Source organism: Bombina bombina, chromosome 8 (assembly GCF_027579735.1).
Source record: "Bombina bombina isolate aBomBom1 chromosome 8, aBomBom1.pri, whole genome shotgun sequence".
Taxonomy (NCBI): domain Eukaryota; kingdom Metazoa; phylum Chordata; class Amphibia; order Anura; family Bombinatoridae; genus Bombina; species Bombina bombina.
Window position 1 is genome coordinate 15,610,096 of NC_069506.1, and position 19,722 is coordinate 15,629,817.

At 39.1% G+C, this 19,722-nt stretch overlaps 2 protein-coding genes across 2 annotated transcripts in view; both read left to right on the forward strand.

The window, feature by feature from the left end:
* The first annotated feature begins 1,112 nt into the window (after positions 1 to 1,112).
* Positions 1,113 to 12,062, forward strand: LOC128638746 (IgGFc-binding protein-like). Its single transcript, XM_053690884.1, has 2 exons — positions 1,113 to 1,162; positions 10,795 to 12,062. Exon 2 carries the CDS (start codon positions 10,803 to 10,805, stop codon positions 12,060 to 12,062), a length of 1,260 nt encoding a protein of 419 aa, XP_053546859.1. The 5' UTR covers positions 1,113 to 1,162; positions 10,795 to 10,802.
* A 407-nt stretch (positions 12,063 to 12,469) lies between these two features.
* LOC128638748 (IgGFc-binding protein-like) overlaps positions 12,470 to 19,722 on the forward strand; it is a 38,064-nt gene continuing 30,811 nt past the window's right edge. The window contains exons 1-3 of the mRNA XM_053690885.1: positions 12,470 to 12,797; positions 17,473 to 18,043; positions 18,809 to 19,407. Coding sequence (XP_053546860.1) covers positions 12,516 to 12,797; positions 17,473 to 18,043; positions 18,809 to 19,407 — 1,452 coding nt within the window. The 5' untranslated portion in view covers positions 12,470 to 12,515. The remainder of the gene's footprint in view (positions 12,798 to 17,472; positions 18,044 to 18,808; positions 19,408 to 19,722) is intronic.

Here is a 19,722-nt window from a genome sequence, read left to right on the forward strand (position 1 = left end):
GTCACCCAGTGAACCTTTTTTTTTTTTTTTTTTCAAGTGGAGATTCAATGACCTGAATAGAAAGGGGTTTTCATCTCATGAAAGGATAGTCCTTTTAAATGTATGGTGTGTTCCTTTCAGGAAATGGGCTGTGAATGTAGGGACATACATACCATGAAACAAAGTAAATGGTGGTAGCCCATAGGCAGAAGGCCAATAATTTTGATTTGGGTTCCACCTTGGCAACTTGTACCATGTTTGCCACCCCCTGCTCTTCTTTATAGCATTATTTATAAACTAATGCCCACGTTTCCCCTTGTGTTGGTTTTAAATCCATTTAAAGTAATCCACGTAGAGCTTTTTGTGCTGCTTGAGAGAAAAGCATGTGACATACAGTGGTGTGTGTAGTCTTTGTGCTGCTTGAGAGAAAAGCATGTGACATACAGTGGTGTGTGTAGTCTTTGTGCTGCTTGAGAGAAAAGCATGTGACATACAGTGGTGTGTGTAGTCTTTGTGCTGCTTGAGAGAAAAGCATGTGACATACAGTGGTGTGTGTAGTCTTTGTGCTGCTTGAGAGAAAAGCATGTGACATACAGTGGTGTGTGTAGTCTTTGTGCTGCTTGAGAGAAAAGCATGTGACATACAGTGGTGTGTGTAGTCTTTGTGCTGCTTGAGAGAAAAGCATGTGACATACAGTGGTGTGTGTAGTCTTTGTGCTGCTTGAGAGAAAAGCATGTGACATACAGTGGTGTGTGTAGTCTTTGTGCTGCTTGAGAGAAAAGCATGTGACAGTGGGGTGTGTAGTCTTTGTGCTGCCGCACTCAAACCCTGGCTTTTCTCTTCTAGATTTCAAGCCACCAGAGGTCGCAGATGCATTGAGGGGCCATGCAAGCTCACTAGACTTAAATTTTGTTGTAGTTATGTGAGAAGGTACCATGCCCTAGACCTACACTGGGCACACACCTTGTTGGTCTCAGCCAGTTTGCCCCTGGTGTATACTGATACAAATCTAATATAAAGTTTAGAAATACAACAAAATAGGCCATGTAGAAATGTAAATTTATACCCCCTTAATTCACAGTAACTGTCAGTCTTGTACAAATTGTAATTCTTTCTTTATTTTCCGTAGCCATGGGGAAAGGATCATCCCTGCAGCTGTGGGCCTTCCTGGTGTTCCTATGTGGTGAGTGTCATGTTTAAAGCATACAATTAGCTGAGTTAGGATAGTAATAAAGAAAACAAATGCATAGGAAGTTCATCCAGTTGTCACTGAGGGTAACAGGATGTTAATTATGAGCTGAAATCGGGACATTTTTGTATTGAATATTTTTTTTTTTTTTAATTTGACTTTTGAAAATGCAAATTCATGACAATGCAGTCTTGAGAGCCAATTTTTCTTAATATTGTACAAAGCAGATCAAGCTTGGTTTCACTTGTGCAGTTTAATCTGATTTACTGCTAGAACTAACACTCATACTCTGCACGGCTGTAGCCGGCGCTGTCTGATACTACGCCAGATTGCAGACACACTAGGTCAGTTATAACTATGCTGGAGCATAACACTATGCATGTGAAGTTAAAAATCCAGTTAGCCACTTGATTCCCTGCTTAAGCAATGAGACTGTAAGGGAGCAGACCTATAGTACCAGATAAACCGTATCATGGGTAGGAAAAAAGGGGACCTCAAAGTCATAATTGTAAGTCCCTGTGTACAACTTAAATAAATCTTCCAAATGTGTTTTCTCTGGGTCTCTGTAATCCCTGTCCTTGCTTACTGTTTATCGTATCAGGAGGCATAATATGGGGTTATTCTTTAACTAGGCTAAACACTTCCTAAACTAAATACAGGACATACATTGCAGTTTCTCATGCCCTGACTCTGGCGGGGGGGGCTGAAAGTGTGGGGTATTTGTAAAGTGCAGCCTGCTTGTGTCAGAGCCTTGCAATTCCATATCTGACAGACATGTGCTCATCCGATGTATTTCTGCTGAAACCTCAGTTTCATACTCTAATACCACTTAGGTGCTGGTAAACTAGTTTGCTATTGAATCTCTGCTTTACCATAACCCTGAAGCACATCCATCAGGAACCTCTGCTGTCTTAGCCCTGGCCCTAAAAATAGGCTTAGGCATTTTAAGGCATAGCAGCCCCACTCCCTTTGCTATTTAACCATACACAAATGTACAACTATGCACCAATTCAATACATTGGTTCTTCAAATAGTAAAGTGAAATGCTAACTTTTTGTTTTTTAAATTAAAGAACAACTTAATGCTCCAATGTGTATAGTATCACTTTATCCTATGAAATAGGCAATTCTCTTAAGAAATCATTGGTATCCCTGATATATGAACTTGTAAGTTCCACTAAAGGTCTCAATATATGGTCTAAATAAATCAAATTGGGAACATGCTGACCCTATACTGTACACGATGGGACATCTAGGTGGTGGTTTGCTTTTTATGAACCTTTCTTAAGGTGTATAACACTGGTATTTTGTTATCACATGTTAAGAATATTGCATCTGCTTTATCAATAATGACATTCACTGCTTTCTTACACTCTGGATCTCTTTCTGAATTTCATATATGGATTATGGGACAATTTTTCATCTGCCAGTTAAGATCTAATCTCATTGACATAGTATTCCTTATCGGCAGGTTTCAAAATATCGGTACTAGATCATACTTTTTCTCTTTTACCCAGAAGTTGTATCACTTCCCATTCTCTGAAATTTCTGATTTCTTTCTATTTCTGAGTGTAATTACCTCATCTAGAACCAAGTTAGAATAAACATCAATACTATGGTCATACACATGTGGAATAAACTTTATTTCTTAGGCCAGTGTTTTTAAAGATAAATCATTAGTGCCCATATCAGTTTCGTTTTTTTTTTTACTCATAGATACCGCTCTAGAAAAGGGTTTAAGTGTCCTGAAAAAACAATACAAGTCTTTCAAATATTTCCCCTTTAGAAGGACAGAATGACAGTCCCTTTTGTAGTAAATTCAATGCATCCTCAGACGTACTTATTTGAGATATTTACTACCAAGGATGTATCTAATGTCTGTTCTGGTTGCTTAGTGTGAAGTTGTACATTCATATTCCACTTATACTGTGCTATTGTCTGCAATGCTGTTGCAAGCAATTTTTAATTGTTTGTACATGTTTAATCATTTCAGGTGTCACATAGTTTAAAGGGGTGTGGCCTATTGTTTGCACATGCCTATAAAAGGCACTGTTTGGTATTTAGTGTTACTTAATATGACTAAGGGCAACAATCCCAATATGTCTTAATCTATGGGCAAACTCCAATAAATCTTTGTATTTCTGTACTATTTGGTGAGTGCTGCTGTCTTTTGGACTTGTTTTCATTAGCCTGTATAGTCAATTGTTTACAATTATAGGCACCTGAGTAAGGTAAGACAGGCCCTGACCTAGCTCAGACACAGCAACCTTAAACAATAATTAGAAACAAAAGTCTCTTAAAATAAAAAATTCCCTTATTTGAGGTCACTGTTTCACTGCTTTAGTTTCTTCCCAGCTGTGTTATCCACGCTTTAGTGTATTTTTATTGGCACTGACCGTTCCAAAGAGGGGTTGATCTAAGAGCTTTGCTCAGACGTACATCCAGATTGAATAATTCACAACAATGAATTACATCTGACATATTTTGAGCTGTTGATTAATTTTATTAATCTTGCTCTCCAGTTGGATATCCCAATTGTGGTTTCCTCAATAAATTGGGAAACACTATTTATTCCTTAATTATGTATCTTCTGTTGATTATACTCTGGTTTTAGATTTCAGTATTGAGTGATTCCATCCTGAGTTAAATCTGATCTCACGGCAGGGCGGGGCTGAGCCTGCATCCTACACAATGCTGGAGACTGGGCGGAGCTAAGGGAAACCTCTGCTGTAACGCATCCTTTGTCTTCACTGTGTGTTATAGCTTAGTATTACTACTAAAGCAGTAAGTGACCAACATGTTACAGCTCTGACTCCTGCCTCTTACACTCATCTGTCCTCACCTTTTTGCTTTACCTCTTTTCCTGGCACTGGGTCAGCTCCTGCCCTACAGTTTATGTGTAATGAGTTGGGTGCAGCTACTATGCAAGGAAGATGGCTCCCACCAAACTCAATGTCCCCCTCCCAGATGAGCTGTGGTCATCACTCACTATAGTAATGTCATCCCCACACACCTATACCTAAACAGTATATATGGATCTCTTCCAGTACTTGGGTCTTAAATGCGAGCTTTTAATAACGCCTGTTAGGAAATTGTATACAAAACCTGGCAAAGGGAAGCATTCTGGAGTGGGAACACAACCTAATCAATCAGGTTGGCCATTCCTTTAGGCTCAGCCCATTTGAATGGACTTCATTAAGGGGTATTAAATTGGCATAAAATGCCACTTCAAATAGAAAACGCCTAAAGGCAAATTTCCCATACATTTTTATACTCCACAGCTAGCAATTGTAATTTGCCTGCATAGGCTCAGAAGCAGCACTGTGCTACTGTGAGCAAGCTGCTAATTGGTGGTTGCATATTTATGCTTCATGACATTGGCTCAACATGTTTGTTCAGCATCAATAAAATAAACCAATAGAATGAAGTAAGTTTGTTAGCATACAGAGCATACAATGGTAAAAAAAAACTACTTTTCAATTTACTTATATCTTAATCATGAGAATTCATTTTAGGTTTTATGTCCCTTTTTTTTAAGCTCTTGCTTTAGATAGTGTACAATTTTAATAGATTTTGTGTATTAATTTCTCTTGGTATCCTTAGTCAGGCGCTACAAAGCACTACTGAGAGCTAGCTGGTGATTGCTAGTTAAACTCATGGCTCCTGTCATTGGCTCACGTCACCAGATGTGTTCAGTTAGCTCTCAGTAGCGCATTGTTGCTGTGGAGTGGATCCTGCATAGAACAAGGTGCTGACGATTCAAAACAAAGTAACTTATTGCACCATTGTATGTTTATGTCCCTTTAAAGGGAAACCAGTTTTGTAGAGAACTAAGTGGCTTTTCAAGCTTTAAAGAAACTAGTGCAGTGAAATGTAGCTAAAAGCAATAGCTTTACAACACTTACCATTCACATGTAAGTAACTAGCAAATCACTGAAGCTTGTGTTGAATTAGTGTGCACTGTAGTTAATATTCACAGATGGGGTTCAGGGTCTACTCTCCATTAATTAAAAATAAAAAAAAATCTTAACATAATTCAAGAATCTACATGGTAACAATCTTGTTGGCTTCTGATTTAAATAGCTGATTACTTTATCCATCCAACTGGTAACAAGAGTGCTGCATTCATTTACAGTGACTGCTTATAAAAGAGTCAGACATGGGTGGGTCTTTAGAGGGACAGATCTACTCTAGAATGGTTACTGCTCATTATTTCATCTTGTTTATTTTGGTGCCAGACACTGAAGCTCCGCCTCTTTGTACTGGGGCGGCCATCTTGTAGCTCAGGTATTATCACTACCAGTGACATAAGCTGCACTCACAGATCAGTGTACGGCTGTATAAAGTGCTTCAGGTTACAGTGCATGATACTGAGTAGGAGCTGTACATTGTTGCTCTATTACTGATCTGTGAGTGTGCTTCTGTCACAGGCTGTGAGAATACTGTGCTCCAAGAAGACCGCTACAGTAACTAGCACCTTCAAGCTGTTAAAATGGGAGAACTGACTTGTAAAGAGCTGCAGGAACAGGATGAGATATAAAACATAGCGAGCAGTTACTATTTTCTACTTGACAGCAGTTTAATGTCGTGTTATTTTTTTTTTTTTTTTTTTGTCTGTGTACTGTAATATTAGCTTCTCCTTAATGTTTGCCATGACTTGTTATATCCGTTGCAGAGTAAAAGGTATGGGAAATTGTTCTTATAGATATGTTTTTGGTATATGAAATACCTGTCTAACATCTCAATCAAATGGGCTGATCTTCTCAGGGGAACAAACTTGGCTTATTCTATTTAGAACCTGGTCTCGCTGTGTATACATAGAGACAATTTGGATCATCTAAAGTTGCCCCTTTTTGGAGAGCCCTGATCTAAAGTTGCCCCTTCTGGAGAGATTTTCTCTTAGTACTGTGAGGTCCTTCAAAACAATTTCAGAAATTCTAGAAATGTTTAGCTTGAGTGGTTAATCTAGCTATGCATGATCTAGATGTGAAGGAGAGACACTTAATGTTTAAAAGAAAAAAAGATTTAGCATGATTCTTCTGTGTGGCAGAGTTTGTAATAACAATGGAAAAATGTTTGGTTTTCTACTTTAATAGAATATGAGGGCAGTAATTTATAGTTAGCAGGTATTAGTCACCCATAAGATGCCACATGGCAGAACTAAATGCTTTGTTTATCGAGTCATACATACAACAAAGATGTTGCCTAGCATAGCTGCATCATTTTATCAAGCAGTTTGTCTTACTACAGACGTTTAAAGATCCACCACCAATATCAAATACATAGTTCAGTGAAGTGGCTACTGCAGTTAAGCTATGTTGGCAAATTTATGCCAATCTGGAAATTTTTTCTTTAGTTTCATCCTATAATGTATTTGTATGCTCGTATAGTGGAGGAAAGCACAAGTGACTAAAGTTTTGGTTAATCGGCTGCTTAGTTTGTAACCATGTTAAGGGGATCTTGCTGTTCATGTCCATGCAACCTGTACACTTCTGCTATAGTATTGCTAATTGAGGTTTAGGTACAGTGAATCAGGTAGTAAAATGTTTTTTAGTCACACCAGTCTCTGCTCCTGTCAATGATTCCTAATAGCTAAATGTTTAAATATAAAGTGTGTGTGTGTGTATATATGTACATACATACATACATACATACATACATACATACATACATACATACATACATACATACATACATACATACATACATACATACATACACCAACAGATTCAGGAAGGCACCCGGTCTCAAACTCTCCCAAAGGACCTCAATAAACAGGCAACAGCAAGTATCTAATGTCCAGAAACTGCAGCCAGACGATCCGGTAAAAACAAACTGTCTTTATTTGACATGTAAATACAGGCTATATGTAAAACATGTTTCGTATAGATATACTGAATCAACCTTTTCAATGACAACCTGGTGAAAAATAACTAAGTAGCTAGATTTAAATACACCTGTAAGGCAACACCCTAATATCTCATCACAACCAATCAAATCAATTAATCTTTTAGCAGAATTATACAACACCTGTGTTCTGCTCATTAGAGGTATGGTCATAGAGAAGGGAATGTGCTTGGTGTAAACATTGTTTAGCAACAAGATAAATGCAAAAATATATACAGGGAGTGCAGAATTATTAGGCAAATGAGTATTTTGACCACATCATCCTCTTTATGCATGTTGTCTTACTCCAAGCTGTATAGGCTCGAAAGCCTACTACCAATTAAGCATATTAGGTGATGTGCATCTCTGTAATGAGAAGGGGTGTGGTCTAATGACATCAACACCCTATATCAGGTGTGCATAATTATTAGGCAACTTCCTTTCCTTTGGCAAAATGGGTCAAAAGAAGGACTTGACAGGCTCAGAAAAGTCAAAAATAGTGAGATATCTTGCAGAGGGATACAGCACTCTTAAAATTGCAAAGCTTCTGAAGCGTGATCATCGAACAATCAAGCGTTTCATTCAAAATAGTCAACAGGGTCGCAAGAAGCGTGTGGAAAAACCAAGGCGCAAAATAACTGCCCATGAACTGAGAAAAGTCAAGCGTGCAGCTGCCAAGATGCCACTTGCCACCAGTTTGGCCATATTTCAGAGCTGCAACATCACTGGAGTGCCCAAAAGCACAAAGTGTGCAATACTCAGAGACATGGCCAAGGTAAGAAAGGCTGAAAGATGACCACCACTGAACAAGACACACAAGCTGAAACGTCAAGACTGGGCCAAGAAATATCTCAAGACTGATTTTTCTAAGGTTTTATGGACTGATGAAATGAGTGAGTCTTGATGGGCCAGATGGATGGGCCCGTGGCTGGATTGGTAAAGGGCAGAGAGCTCCAGTCCGACTCAGACGCCAGCAAGGTGGAGGTGGAGTACTGGTTTGGGCTGGTATCATCAAAGATGAGCTTGTGGGGCCTTTTCGGGTTGAGGATGGAGTCGAGCTCAACTCCCAGTCCTACTGCCAGTTTCTGGAAGACGCCTTCTTCAAGCAGTGGTACAGGAAGAAGTCTGCATCCTTCAAGAAAAACATGATTTTCATGCAGGACAATGCTCCATCACACGCGTCCAAGTACTCCACAGCGTGGCTGGCAAGAAAGGGTATAAAAGAAGAAAATCTAATGACATGGCCTCCTTGTTCACCTGATCTGAACCCCATTGAGAACCTGTGGTCCATCATCAAATGTGAGATTTACAAGGAGGGAAAACGGTACACCTCTCTGAACAGTGTCTGGGAGGCTGTGGTTGCTGCTGCACGCAATGTTGATGGTGAACAGATCAAAACACTGACAGAATCCATGGATGGCAGGCTTTTGAGTGTCTTTGCAAAGAAAGGTGGCTATATTGGTCACTGATTTGTTTTTGTTTTGTTTTTGAATGTCAGAAATGTATATTTGTGAATGTTGAGATGTTATATTGGTTTCACTGGTAAAAATAAATAATTGAAATGGGTATATATTTGTTTTTTGTTAAGTTGCCTAATAATTATGCACAGTAATAGTCACCTGCGCACACACAGATATCCCCCTAAAATAGCTATAACTAAAAACTACTTCCAAAACTATTCAGCTTTGATATTGAGTTTTTTGGGTTTATTGAGAACATGGTGGTTGTTCAATAATAAAATTAATCCTCAAAAATACAACTTGCCTAATTCTGCACTCCCTGTATATGCCAACATTCAAAATATCCTTGTTTGATATTCGCAAATGGGGGGGGGGGGGCGCGGCATTATATACAGAAAATATCAGAAAGCAATATATTTTTCATTTATTTTTCTATGTAACAATTTTATATCCCATTCTAAATTTAAACCTTTTGGCACTACAGTTTCCAATTGGAAAATCCAAAAGACTTCCCTTTTTCATGAGAATTTCTTCTCTATTACCACCTCGTGGGTGTATGGGAATGAATTGGATGCACTGAAATGCCAATAAGGAAATATCAGTTATGTTCACTCTTAAAATGTAGTGACACTGGAGTTGTTGAGTGTGGATCTTCAATAGATCTAAGGTGCTCTAAGAATCTGTCTTTCAAGGGTCGTGTGAGTCCTACATATTGCTTATAGCACCCTCTGCAGGTGAGCAAATAAATAACATATGTAGAATTACAAGTGGAATATTGTTCAATCTGAATTTTTTTTTTTTTTTTTTTTTTTTTTTTAACCTGTCACTTGGGATTTAAACTCCGTTCCAAACAGGGCATGTGCACATGACTTGCACCTGCTGCTGTTACATTTCTGAAAACCAGGCTTTAATGAAAGCATAGGAGGAGACAGAAGATTACCCAAGGTTTTAGCCTTACGAGACACAAAACCACAGCCTGTTTGTACAATCTGTCTAAGTGCATCATCCGCCTCTAATATGGGCAAAGAATCGCATATGAATTTATGAATTTTGTGATAGTCAGTGCTGTAAGTGGTAATAAATTTGGGTTCATTTTGCATGGAATTGAACTCTTTTTATGAAGAAATAAGGAATCCCTATCCTGAGGGTCAACCAATTTCTTAGCCCTATCTAGGTTATTTTTATCATAACCTCTTTGTAAGAATCGGTTAATTCTTTCACATGAAATTCATATTTTTCAAATTTAGTGCAATTAAGTTTAACACGTATATATTGACTCTTGGGTATAGATACTACCGTATGTCTAGGATGACAGGAGGTGGCATTCGGAATAGTATTCCCAGCCATCTCTTTATGATATAATTCAACTTCAATACTCTGTTCATCACAATTAGCTCGTAGCTCTATATCCAAGTAGGGTACAGAGTCTACACTGGCCACAAAAAAATATTCAGTTTAACTAAATACCAACATGAACACAATTTGGCAAAATTTTGTGAAGCGCCCCCCCCCTCTGTGCACATCTGATATAAAACGTCAGAAGCTGCTTTAAGACTTCTTGCGGGGCACACAGTTCCATGTGTGCCTGTGTCAGTCGAGTCGTTGGAAGACAGATGCAGCATTACCACTCTGCCACCTCAGGTAGGGCAGTATGAAATCATCCCAAACTTGTTCATGCAGTTTGATTTGATAGAACCTGCTTCTGTGGGATTGGCACTGCAAAAACCTTCCTTGTGCAATAATAAATGTGGGCAGCAGTTGAGCTGCTGACTCGTCTGAGTTCCCTAGCTAGGAACCTTGACTTTATTTGTGTGTGAAAAAAATCTATACTGCTGCTAAGCTCTCATCTTAACACAAATTTCCTACTTACTATGCATTTTTCAACACTGTATAGTAATATTTTAGAAAACTAGTTTAATGCAGAATAGAAAAACCATAATAGAACTCTGCTAAATGTACAACTTTTTTTTTTTTTTTTTTTTTAAATACCGTAGTTTGCTGATGCAGCCAATCTTTTGCTGCACTAAACTAATAATTGAAAAGTAAGCATGTTGCCTAGGTAGGTTTGTGGTCGTATATATTTTTTAAAGTTAAAGCAGTTCAGAATAAGAAAATAAAAGTTTTCCAAACGTTTGAGTTTGTTTCCTCCCCAGTTCCTACTTTTGCAAATGAATTCAAAATATTCATTTTATAACTGTAAATGTGTTCATACGTTTGATATGGAGTTGATATTTTAATTGAACTTTTTTTTTTTTTTTTTTTTTTTTTTTTTCCCCCCCAGGAGCTTCAATGGCAGGTCCACAGGGCACGGAGTTTGTTACAGTTTTTATGCAGAATTATAATCCATCCTATAACAATACATACCTTCAACTTTTTATCACTGGATATCAAACGGATACTACAGCAACTGTATGGGTGAATAAGTCCAACTTCAAAAAAAATGTTATTTTGAAACAAAGCTCTGTCTCCCCTACTACAATTCCACCAAATTTTGAGTTATTGGGGGTCTCTAAATCCTACAATGTTGTTGTTGTACAGTCAGATAAAGAAATCTCAATCACGTCCATGAATTTTAAGGCACTAAGTGCTGACACTAGTGTTATCTACCCAGTTTCAAGTTTGGGAACAGAGTACTATATAGTGACTCCTTTGAATGGTCCAAGTGATTCTTTCAAGGAATTTGCAGTAGTAAGTGCTGGTGAACCAACAAATGTGGACATCTATCTCAAAGGAGAAGTCACCTTCCAAGAGGAAACTTACCTTGCTGGAAGCAAACTCACTGTTCTTCTTGAAGCATATAATGCTATTCAACTGTTGAGCAAAGATGACCTCTCTGGAAGCAGAGTGGTATCCCAGAAACCTGTGGCTGTGTTGAGTGGTCATACTTGTTCCTGGAAGAACACACAGTGCAACCATGTTTATGAACAGCTCTTGCCAGTTTCCAGCTGGGACACCACTTTTATTGTACCCCCTATTGTTTACCAGACTAAGACTGACATTGTGTTTGTAGCAGCTTCTCAGAAGACTACGATTAACTATCAATCTGGATCAACAAAAGAATCCAAGGCCTTATCTGCTGGACAAGTGGCAGTGTTAGATGTAGAAGTTAAAACTCCACTTTTTATTTCAGCCAGTGCTGGGATTCAGGTAATCTACTACTGTACTGGTTGGCAAGACAAACTTGGAACATATGACACAACCTTGATTAATATTCCTTCAATCAACAGTTACTGTTCATCTTATTACCTCATCGGGTTTCAAGATTTTGATAACTATGGTATGTTGGTTGCAAGAAGTGAAGACGTCAGTAAACTGACTTTCAACAAAAAAGAAATGTCAGGCTTGAGTTGGAGTAGCATTATTGGCACAGAATATTCATGGTCAACCCAACCCTTAACCAAAGGATTCAGTTTCCAAATGCTGGAGAACCCATCTTCTTTCCTGCTTCTGTCCTATGGAACTACTCAAGAAAACAATTATGGTTCGCAAGCTATCTGTAAGTCTTTGTTTCTAAATTATGGTTACTCTTTTAGTACAGGTTATATTTGAGATTTTTATTTTCTGTGACCTTTGACAAAGCATACATTTTTATTGAATAAATTAATCAATTTAATGAAAAAACTTAGGTTTACAGTCAAACTTTTACTTCCTGTTTTGAATAACTTGAACATTGTTAACATAATATATTTGTTAAATCCACCTAGATACTTCCACCCAGTGTACTTTTTCCTCCCTTCCACCCAGTGTTCCCTTTGGCATGTGCAGTTGGAAGGTCAGAATTGTTGCTTCTATGTAGTAGCATTGACAATTGCAATATAATTAGTTTTCGTTAATTTTGTTAATGTGGGTTTCCTCTTTGGAGCTATATGAACTTTTAAATTGCTCACTATTGCAAGAGCTTTATTTCTCCTTATCTCTCTCCACCCACACACACATTCTCTAGGCGATTTAGGTCCTTCTTGCAGCAGTGTAAAATGTAGATCAAAGGAAAAATGTCAGATTATGAATGGAAAACCGAAATGTGTAGCGGAGTCTGAAGCTTTCTGCTGGGCAGTTGGAGACCCTCATTATCGTACCTTTGATGGGCGCTACTTTGATTTCCAAGGCACCTGTACATACACTATTGCCAAGACATGTGGCAGCGACAGTAGCCTGCCAGCTTTCAATATTGAGGCAAAGAATGAGAACCGTGGCAATACTAGAGTGTCCTATGTCAGCTTTGTCACTGTACAAGTGTATGGATTTAATATATATCTAGTACGATCTGAAAATGGATTTGTAAGGGTGAGTAAATGTATATCCTTGCTAGATTAAAAAATGTGACCTTTTTAAAGGGACATTAAACCACAAAAAATCTTAATTTAGAGCATTTCTTTTAAAAACATTTTCAATTTACTTCTATCACCAAATGTCCTCCTTTGTTTGAAAATCAGGGAGGTAAGCTCAGTGTGCAAGTGTCTGCATGTCCGAAACTTCTTGCAAATTTGCCTCCATATAATGCAGTAATCTACCTACCTAGCTATTTCCAACAAAATACATAAGAAAAAGCTTTTTTTTAATTTTTTTTTATATTTTTTTGTATGCTGTTTCATGTCCCTTAATCATCTTGACATGGATACCAATAAAAACACCCATGACTATCTGCCAAGCTATGAATACTTTAGAATTGATCTATAGTTGTAGGAGTATATTTTCTTTCTTATGATATTGAGTCCACAGGATCATTAATTACTGTTGGGAATATCACTTCTGGCCAGCAGGAGGAGGCCAAGAGTACCACAGCAAAGCTGTTAAGTATCACTTCCCTTCCCACAACCCCCAGTCATTCTTGTTGCCTATAGTTCAAGGAGGTGGTGAATATTTAGTGTCTGAAGGAATTTTATTTCACTTAAATCAAGAGTTTATTTTGAAAGCAGAGTAGGTTTGCTCTGATCTTTCCCTCTTTTTCAAGGATTGGGTCTAGCCATACTCCAGATCAGTCTCTTCAGCAGGGCAGTGGTGGCTTTAAAGCAGTTTGGAAAATGCAGCAAGGCCCACCTTGAAAGTTCCTAACATTGTGCTGCCCTAGTATAGAAAGCAGGAGTAGGTTTACTCTAGCCTTTCTTTTCTACACGTGTCTCTGAGGAGTGCCATCCTCCTGCTGGATGGCTAGATGCAGGTAAGTGCTTTGGTCTTCTGTGTCTTGGGACTTGAACTTAAGGGTATTATCTGCAAATATAGTGTGACTTTTATATCCTTTAATGGGATACTCAGGCAGGATGCAGGCAGTGTGTGACAGGAGACAGATACAATTATCAAGGTATTGACCCCTGAAAGCTGTATTACCTGATTTTGAGACTTTTTTTTTTTTTTTTTTTTTAATATATAAGGTGTCGTTTTGAGGAGTTAAGCTTTACTCTTGCATTGCAATCCTATGTTTTTCAAGTTTCGTCCTGCCTTCGAGCATTCTTTCATGAGAGCTTGTCAAAATCTACTTTTTCCATAGATGGGAAATTAATTTGGAAAAGTTTCTTCCATTCACAAGGGTCATGGTTTTTGGAGGACCTAAATAGGTTCGCTATCTAAGAACCAAGCATTAGCTTTGTGACTAGCAACTCAAAGGTTGTTGGTTCGAATCCAGCTGCCGGCGCTGAATGTCCGGTTTAAGTCTGCCGTGTCCTGGAGGCTAGCATTGCAGTAGTGGAATCCAGGTTCTGTGCTCAAGGCCAGCTGTGGGTGGCTGGTTGACCAGCACTATTGGCTTTTTCAAAGATAAAGAATTGCTTTAAATTTTTTAAAAGCCTCTAATGGTCCGGTTAATAGCTTCACCATTTTACAACCAGAGGGTTGAGATCTGAAATCTAGCCGCAGTTTGATTTTTTTTTTTTTTTTTTTTTTTTTCCCCCCTTTTTTTTTCAGTGACGCTGTGTATGGAGGGAATTGGTATGATGTTTTCCATGTGATCTGGATCTATCAGATTTTTCTCCCGTGGTGTACCTGTCTTGCCGTGTGCTTCTGGGAACATTCCTAGGTGATGTGACCACGGACACCAGCCTTCTAGGCTGGGAAGCAGTCTGGCTTTATTAGGGCATGGAAGTGTCTTCCTTCCTCTTTAACCTCAGTTGTCCTTAATTTGGTTTCAGTCTGACTAGGTCACCTCAGTGGCTTGCATTAGTGGTTGAGCTGTCTAAGGTACTGGATTAAACCTTCAGTTTCTTTGGAGGCATGGGCTCGGATCCTACTACTCCATAATCCAGTTTAACCTATGGGATGCATGGACATTTTTCTATCCAGAGGATCTCGGGGTTCCTTAGTCATAGGTGACTTGGATTGTCTGTGGGCTTAAGCTCATGATCATTGTTTGTCATCCACTTTCCAGGGGTGGACAACTGGGATTCGGATTTCTTAACAGATGGATATAGATATACACAGAAGAGAGCTCAGTTGGTAACTGCCCTGTCTACAAAAAAGCCGGTTTAATAGATTTTAAAATCACAGGTTCAAACCCTGGCAGGGACGACTCAGCCCTTCATCGTTCAGAGGTCGATAATGAGTACCATTATATTGGGTAATAACTATTACCATTCAGCTGCTAATTTGAAATTCTTCCGGAGAGTGGGACTCCCTTCCTTCCTTCCTTCCACAAGTAATTGCTCATGTTAAACAGGTAAAAGCATCAGTAATTCTGATAGCTTATGTGTGGTCTTGGAGGATATGCAGACTTAGTGGAGATATTGGTCCCTATTTATGAAAGGTCTTGTGGACCTGGTCTGACAGTGCGGATCAGGTCCGCAAGACCTCACTAAATGCGGAGAGCAATACGCTCTCCGCATTTTAATATTGCATCAGCAGCTCACAAGAGCTGCTGGTGCAACGCCGCCCCCTGCAGACTCGCGGCCAATCGGCCACCAGCAGGGGGGGGTGTCAATCAACCCGATCTTGTCTTGCGATTCCTGTCCGCCTGCTCCGAGCAGACAGGGTTATGGAGCATCGGTCTTTGGACCGCTGCTTCATAACTTTTGTGTTTCTGGCGAGTCTGAACACTCGACAGAAACACGGCCCTTCAAGCTCCGTACGGAGCTTGATAAATATGGGTCATAGTCTCTTCTTAAAGATTGCCTCTAAGGAAGGACCATCAAATCCAGGGTCTTTTCCTTCATCCAAATAGCTTTTCTCAAAAACTGATGGCTTGGAGATGGGATGCTTAGTTTGGTTTAAGTGTGGGTTTTTCTGAGTCGGTTGTTGGTTCCTTTTTTTTCTGGCTTGTAGCCTGTTTTTTGAAACAATTACCATAAGATATGGTGTGAATCAGTCTGCTACTCTAGGAGTAGGGTCAGGATTCTTAGGCTTTTGCCTTTCTACAGGAAGGTCTAGCATTTTGTCAGTCAGTTCTGAGGGGTCAAATCTCTTATCTTTTCTTGCTGCATAGTGTCTGGCAGACGTGTCAGATGGGCAATTGTTTTGTCAGGCCTTGGTCTGAATCAGGCCTGTGTTTAAGTCTGTTGCTCCCCCTGGGAGCCTTAACTTTTGTGTTTGAAGTTTCACAGCAAGCTCTGTGTGAGCCATTGTATTCCATAGATATTAAGTTGTCTCAAAGGTTTTTCTTCTTTATATACCTTCTGCTTGGAGAGTGTCTGAACTCTCAGCTTGCAGGGTGATTCGCCTTATCGTTTACATTCAGATGAGGCGGTTCTTTCTACTAAGTTTGATTCCTTCCTAAAGTGTTTTTGACCTCAAATCTTAATCGAACGTGTTCCTTTTCTTTGTTATAGTTCTTTTTCTGAAGAATGTTTGTTGTGCAACTTGGTGGTTGTGCATGCTTTACAATGCTTTTTACAGGCGACTAAGGATTTTCATCAGTGTTCTGCCCCGTTTTCTCTGGGAAACGTAAGGGTCTGTTACTTCTCCTTCCTTCTGGTTGTGAAGCATAATTGTAATTGGGTTTTTGTTTGAGACTGCTGGGCAGTAGTCTCCTGAGAACATTACAGCTCATTCCACTTGGGCTGTCTCTCCTAGGGTAAGTCTTTTGCCTCGGCTGAGGTTCTTTTGGGAGAAGGTGTGTGGTTTTTTTTTTTTTTTCAAAAGCAGTTGGTGCCTTCTTTTTAGGTTACCTGTCTTGTCCCTCCATAATCATCTGTGTATTGATTTCCAACAGTAATTGATGATCCCGTGGACTCGGTGTCATAAGAAAGAGAAAACAAAATGTATGCTTACCTGATAAATTTCTTTGACACGGTGAAGCCACGGCCCGCCCTGTTTTTCAGACTTTTTTTGGTATATAAACCTCTGCAACTTGTTGTTTCCTTTCTCTCCTTTTCCTTTGGTCGAATGACTGGGGGTTGTGGGAAGGGAGGTGATACTTAACAGCTTTGCTGTGGTGCTCTCTGCCTCCTGCTGGCTAGGAGTGATATTCCCAACAGTAATTGATGATCCCGTGGACACACCATGTCGAGAAATTTATCGGGTAAGCATACATTTTGTTCTCATTAAATGCCTGCAATAGGGAGCATTCATAATCAGAGCTTTTGATATTGTATACAATATTCAATGTACACAGCTAAGATCACTGCTTTACTTATTTGAAATGATACTGGCAGGAATTACATGGACCCCAACATAGTTTTTTTTCATGAGTCATAGAGTATACACGTTTACTTCTATTAAATATGCTTTGTTCTTAGTATCCTTTGTTTTAAAATCAGTTATGCACTACTGGAAGCTTCTGGTTGGTGGCTGCACATATGTCTCGCTGTTGGCTCACCCAATTTGTTCAGCTACTGTAGCTCTCAGTAGTGCATTGCTGCTTCTTTTGAAAAGGATACCAAAAGAATGAAGGTTTTTTTTTTTTTTTTTTTTTTAATAATAAATTAGAAACGTATGCTCTAAATGAGTAACATTTTTGGGTTTAGTGTCACTTAACATCCTAAATCTCAAGAACTGATTACTATTTTTTTATTTTTTTTTTTATTATTTTTTTAAGGTGGATGGTCAACGTCAGCGCCTTCCTATCAGTCTGAACGCTGGCCAGGTACGCCTATATCAGTCTGGCACCTTTGTCGTTATTGAGACTGATTTCACATTGAAAGTTTACTATGACTGGAACAGTATCTTCAAAACATATATTTCCAGTAGCTTCTTTGAAAGTGTTTGTGGCTTGTGTGGTAACTACAATGGAAATGCTGCAGATGACCTGGCCACACCTGCTGGCAGTCAGGCCCCTGATTTGGTTGAATTTGGCAAAAGCTGGAAAGTGGAAGATGGGGACAGGTTCTGCTGGCACAACTGCAATGGCGTGTGCAAGACTTGTACATTGGATCTCAAGACAAAGTATGAAAGTGAACTGCTTTGTGGCATTATTTCTAAAGCCAGTGGTCCTTTCCAACAGTGTCATGCAACTATTGATCCTAAAATTTACCTGGACAACTGTGTTTATGACTTGTGCATGAATGATGGTTTGAAACAGATTTTGTGCCAGAGCATCAAATCCTACGCTGAAGCCTGCCAGAGAAGCAATATTCAGATTAGTGAATGGCGACAGCTCGCTGGATGCCGTAAGTGTTGTGCAAACATCTTCACATACTACTTTGGTGTTACATTGAACCGCTTATGAATTAGGACTAGAAGTGTAAGCTAGCTGGTTTTTTTGGTTTTTTTTTAATTTTTTTTATGGGATATGATTTTAAAAAAGGATAAAATACTATAACAAAATATTTAAATGTTGAGCTCCTTAGTCTCTCAGTGGTGAAATATAAAAATTAACATCAAGAATCTTGACAATCCTGACCTCACTCAATGAAATACCATCTTGCATACTGATTGTTTAATTCTCCCAATTTGCCCCTCCGAATGAGTTCTGCCCCTTTTTAATAAGTCTTTTTCTTTTTATTAAGCATTTTTTTAAATGGGTTGGTCTTCAGAGAACTTAAAGCTATGATTAGTGAGATCACACAGGGTAGAGTTCTCCTCCTTCCCAAGACAAGTTCGGTGCTGCTCCTACACTCTGGGAAAGGGAAGTAGTGATCAGAGTGGACAGATTTTTGGAAGGGGGTGGTACAGGGAGTATTTGGAGATTGTTTGGTTTGTGGCTGCCTATTTATACATAGTTACATCTCTGCAATATAAAAAAGAACCAGGTTTAGATCTGTCCTAGAAAAAAAAATGGTCCTTCAAAAGAAGCCATTAATGGTTCATCATTGACTTTTATATGCAAAACCTTGAAAAGAGATTTGCAACATAACTGGTTTATTTAACTTTGGCTAACCTTTCCCAGAACTTGAGGATGTTTCTGATTTTATATGGAATCTTGTATTTTTCAGCAATGCAGTGCGCTGACAACAGTGAGTATAAGCTTTGCGGAAAAGTTTGTCCTTCCACATGCAATGACGACGCTAAGCCATCCACATGCTCTGAGACATGTGTGGAAAGCTGCGAGTGTAAAAATGGATATGTGTTGGATGAAGGCAAATGTATCCCCAAGGCCAGCTGTGGTTGTGTATATGAAGGTAAACTCTATGCTGCCAATGAAAAGTTCTGGACCAACGACAAGTGTGAGATGCAGTGCACATGTAATGGGACCACATTGAAGGTTGACTGCAAAGCCGTGAAATGCAAGTCTAACGAGAAGTGTTCAGTGGTTAACGGAATACAAAATTGTTATCCCTTGACCTATGGCACATGCTCTGCATCAGGCGATCCCCACTATATCACTTTTGATGGAGTGAAGTACGATTTCCAGGGAACTTGTGTGTACCAGTTTGCTGGACTATGCAAGAAGATTGAAGGTTTGGTGGATTTCCAGGTCAATGTCCAAAATGACAACAGAGGGAGCAAAGCAGTTTCTTATGTCACAGTAGTCCAGGTGCAGGTCTCTGACTTTGACATCACTATAAGTAGGCAGTACAAAGACAGGATTCTGGTAAGTGCACAAGAGACCCACGATGCATTACTTGTTGAGATGCTCAGTTACTGTCACTTATTGCCATACTCATTTTGCACACATTCTTATTAAAGTCTGGAATTTATGATCACTTTAATGGTTGTTGCAATGAAAAATATATTGTTGTACAAGCAAAACTATAGTTTAAAAAAGTGTGTTCCTCTGCCCTTTTAGCTGGGCTGTGAGAGCACTCCCACCCACTCTCTACATAGACTTCCTAAGGGCTTTAAAAGGGCTGGACTTCAAGAGTACACACACTTCATTGTCATTGTAAATTATTATTATATATAGAAA

Excerpts from the sequence above, each read along its gene's own strand:
- LOC128638746 (XM_053690884.1), top strand. The coding sequence starts at position 10,803 with ATGGCAGGTCCACAGGGCACGGAGTTTGTTACAGTTTTTATGCAGAAT.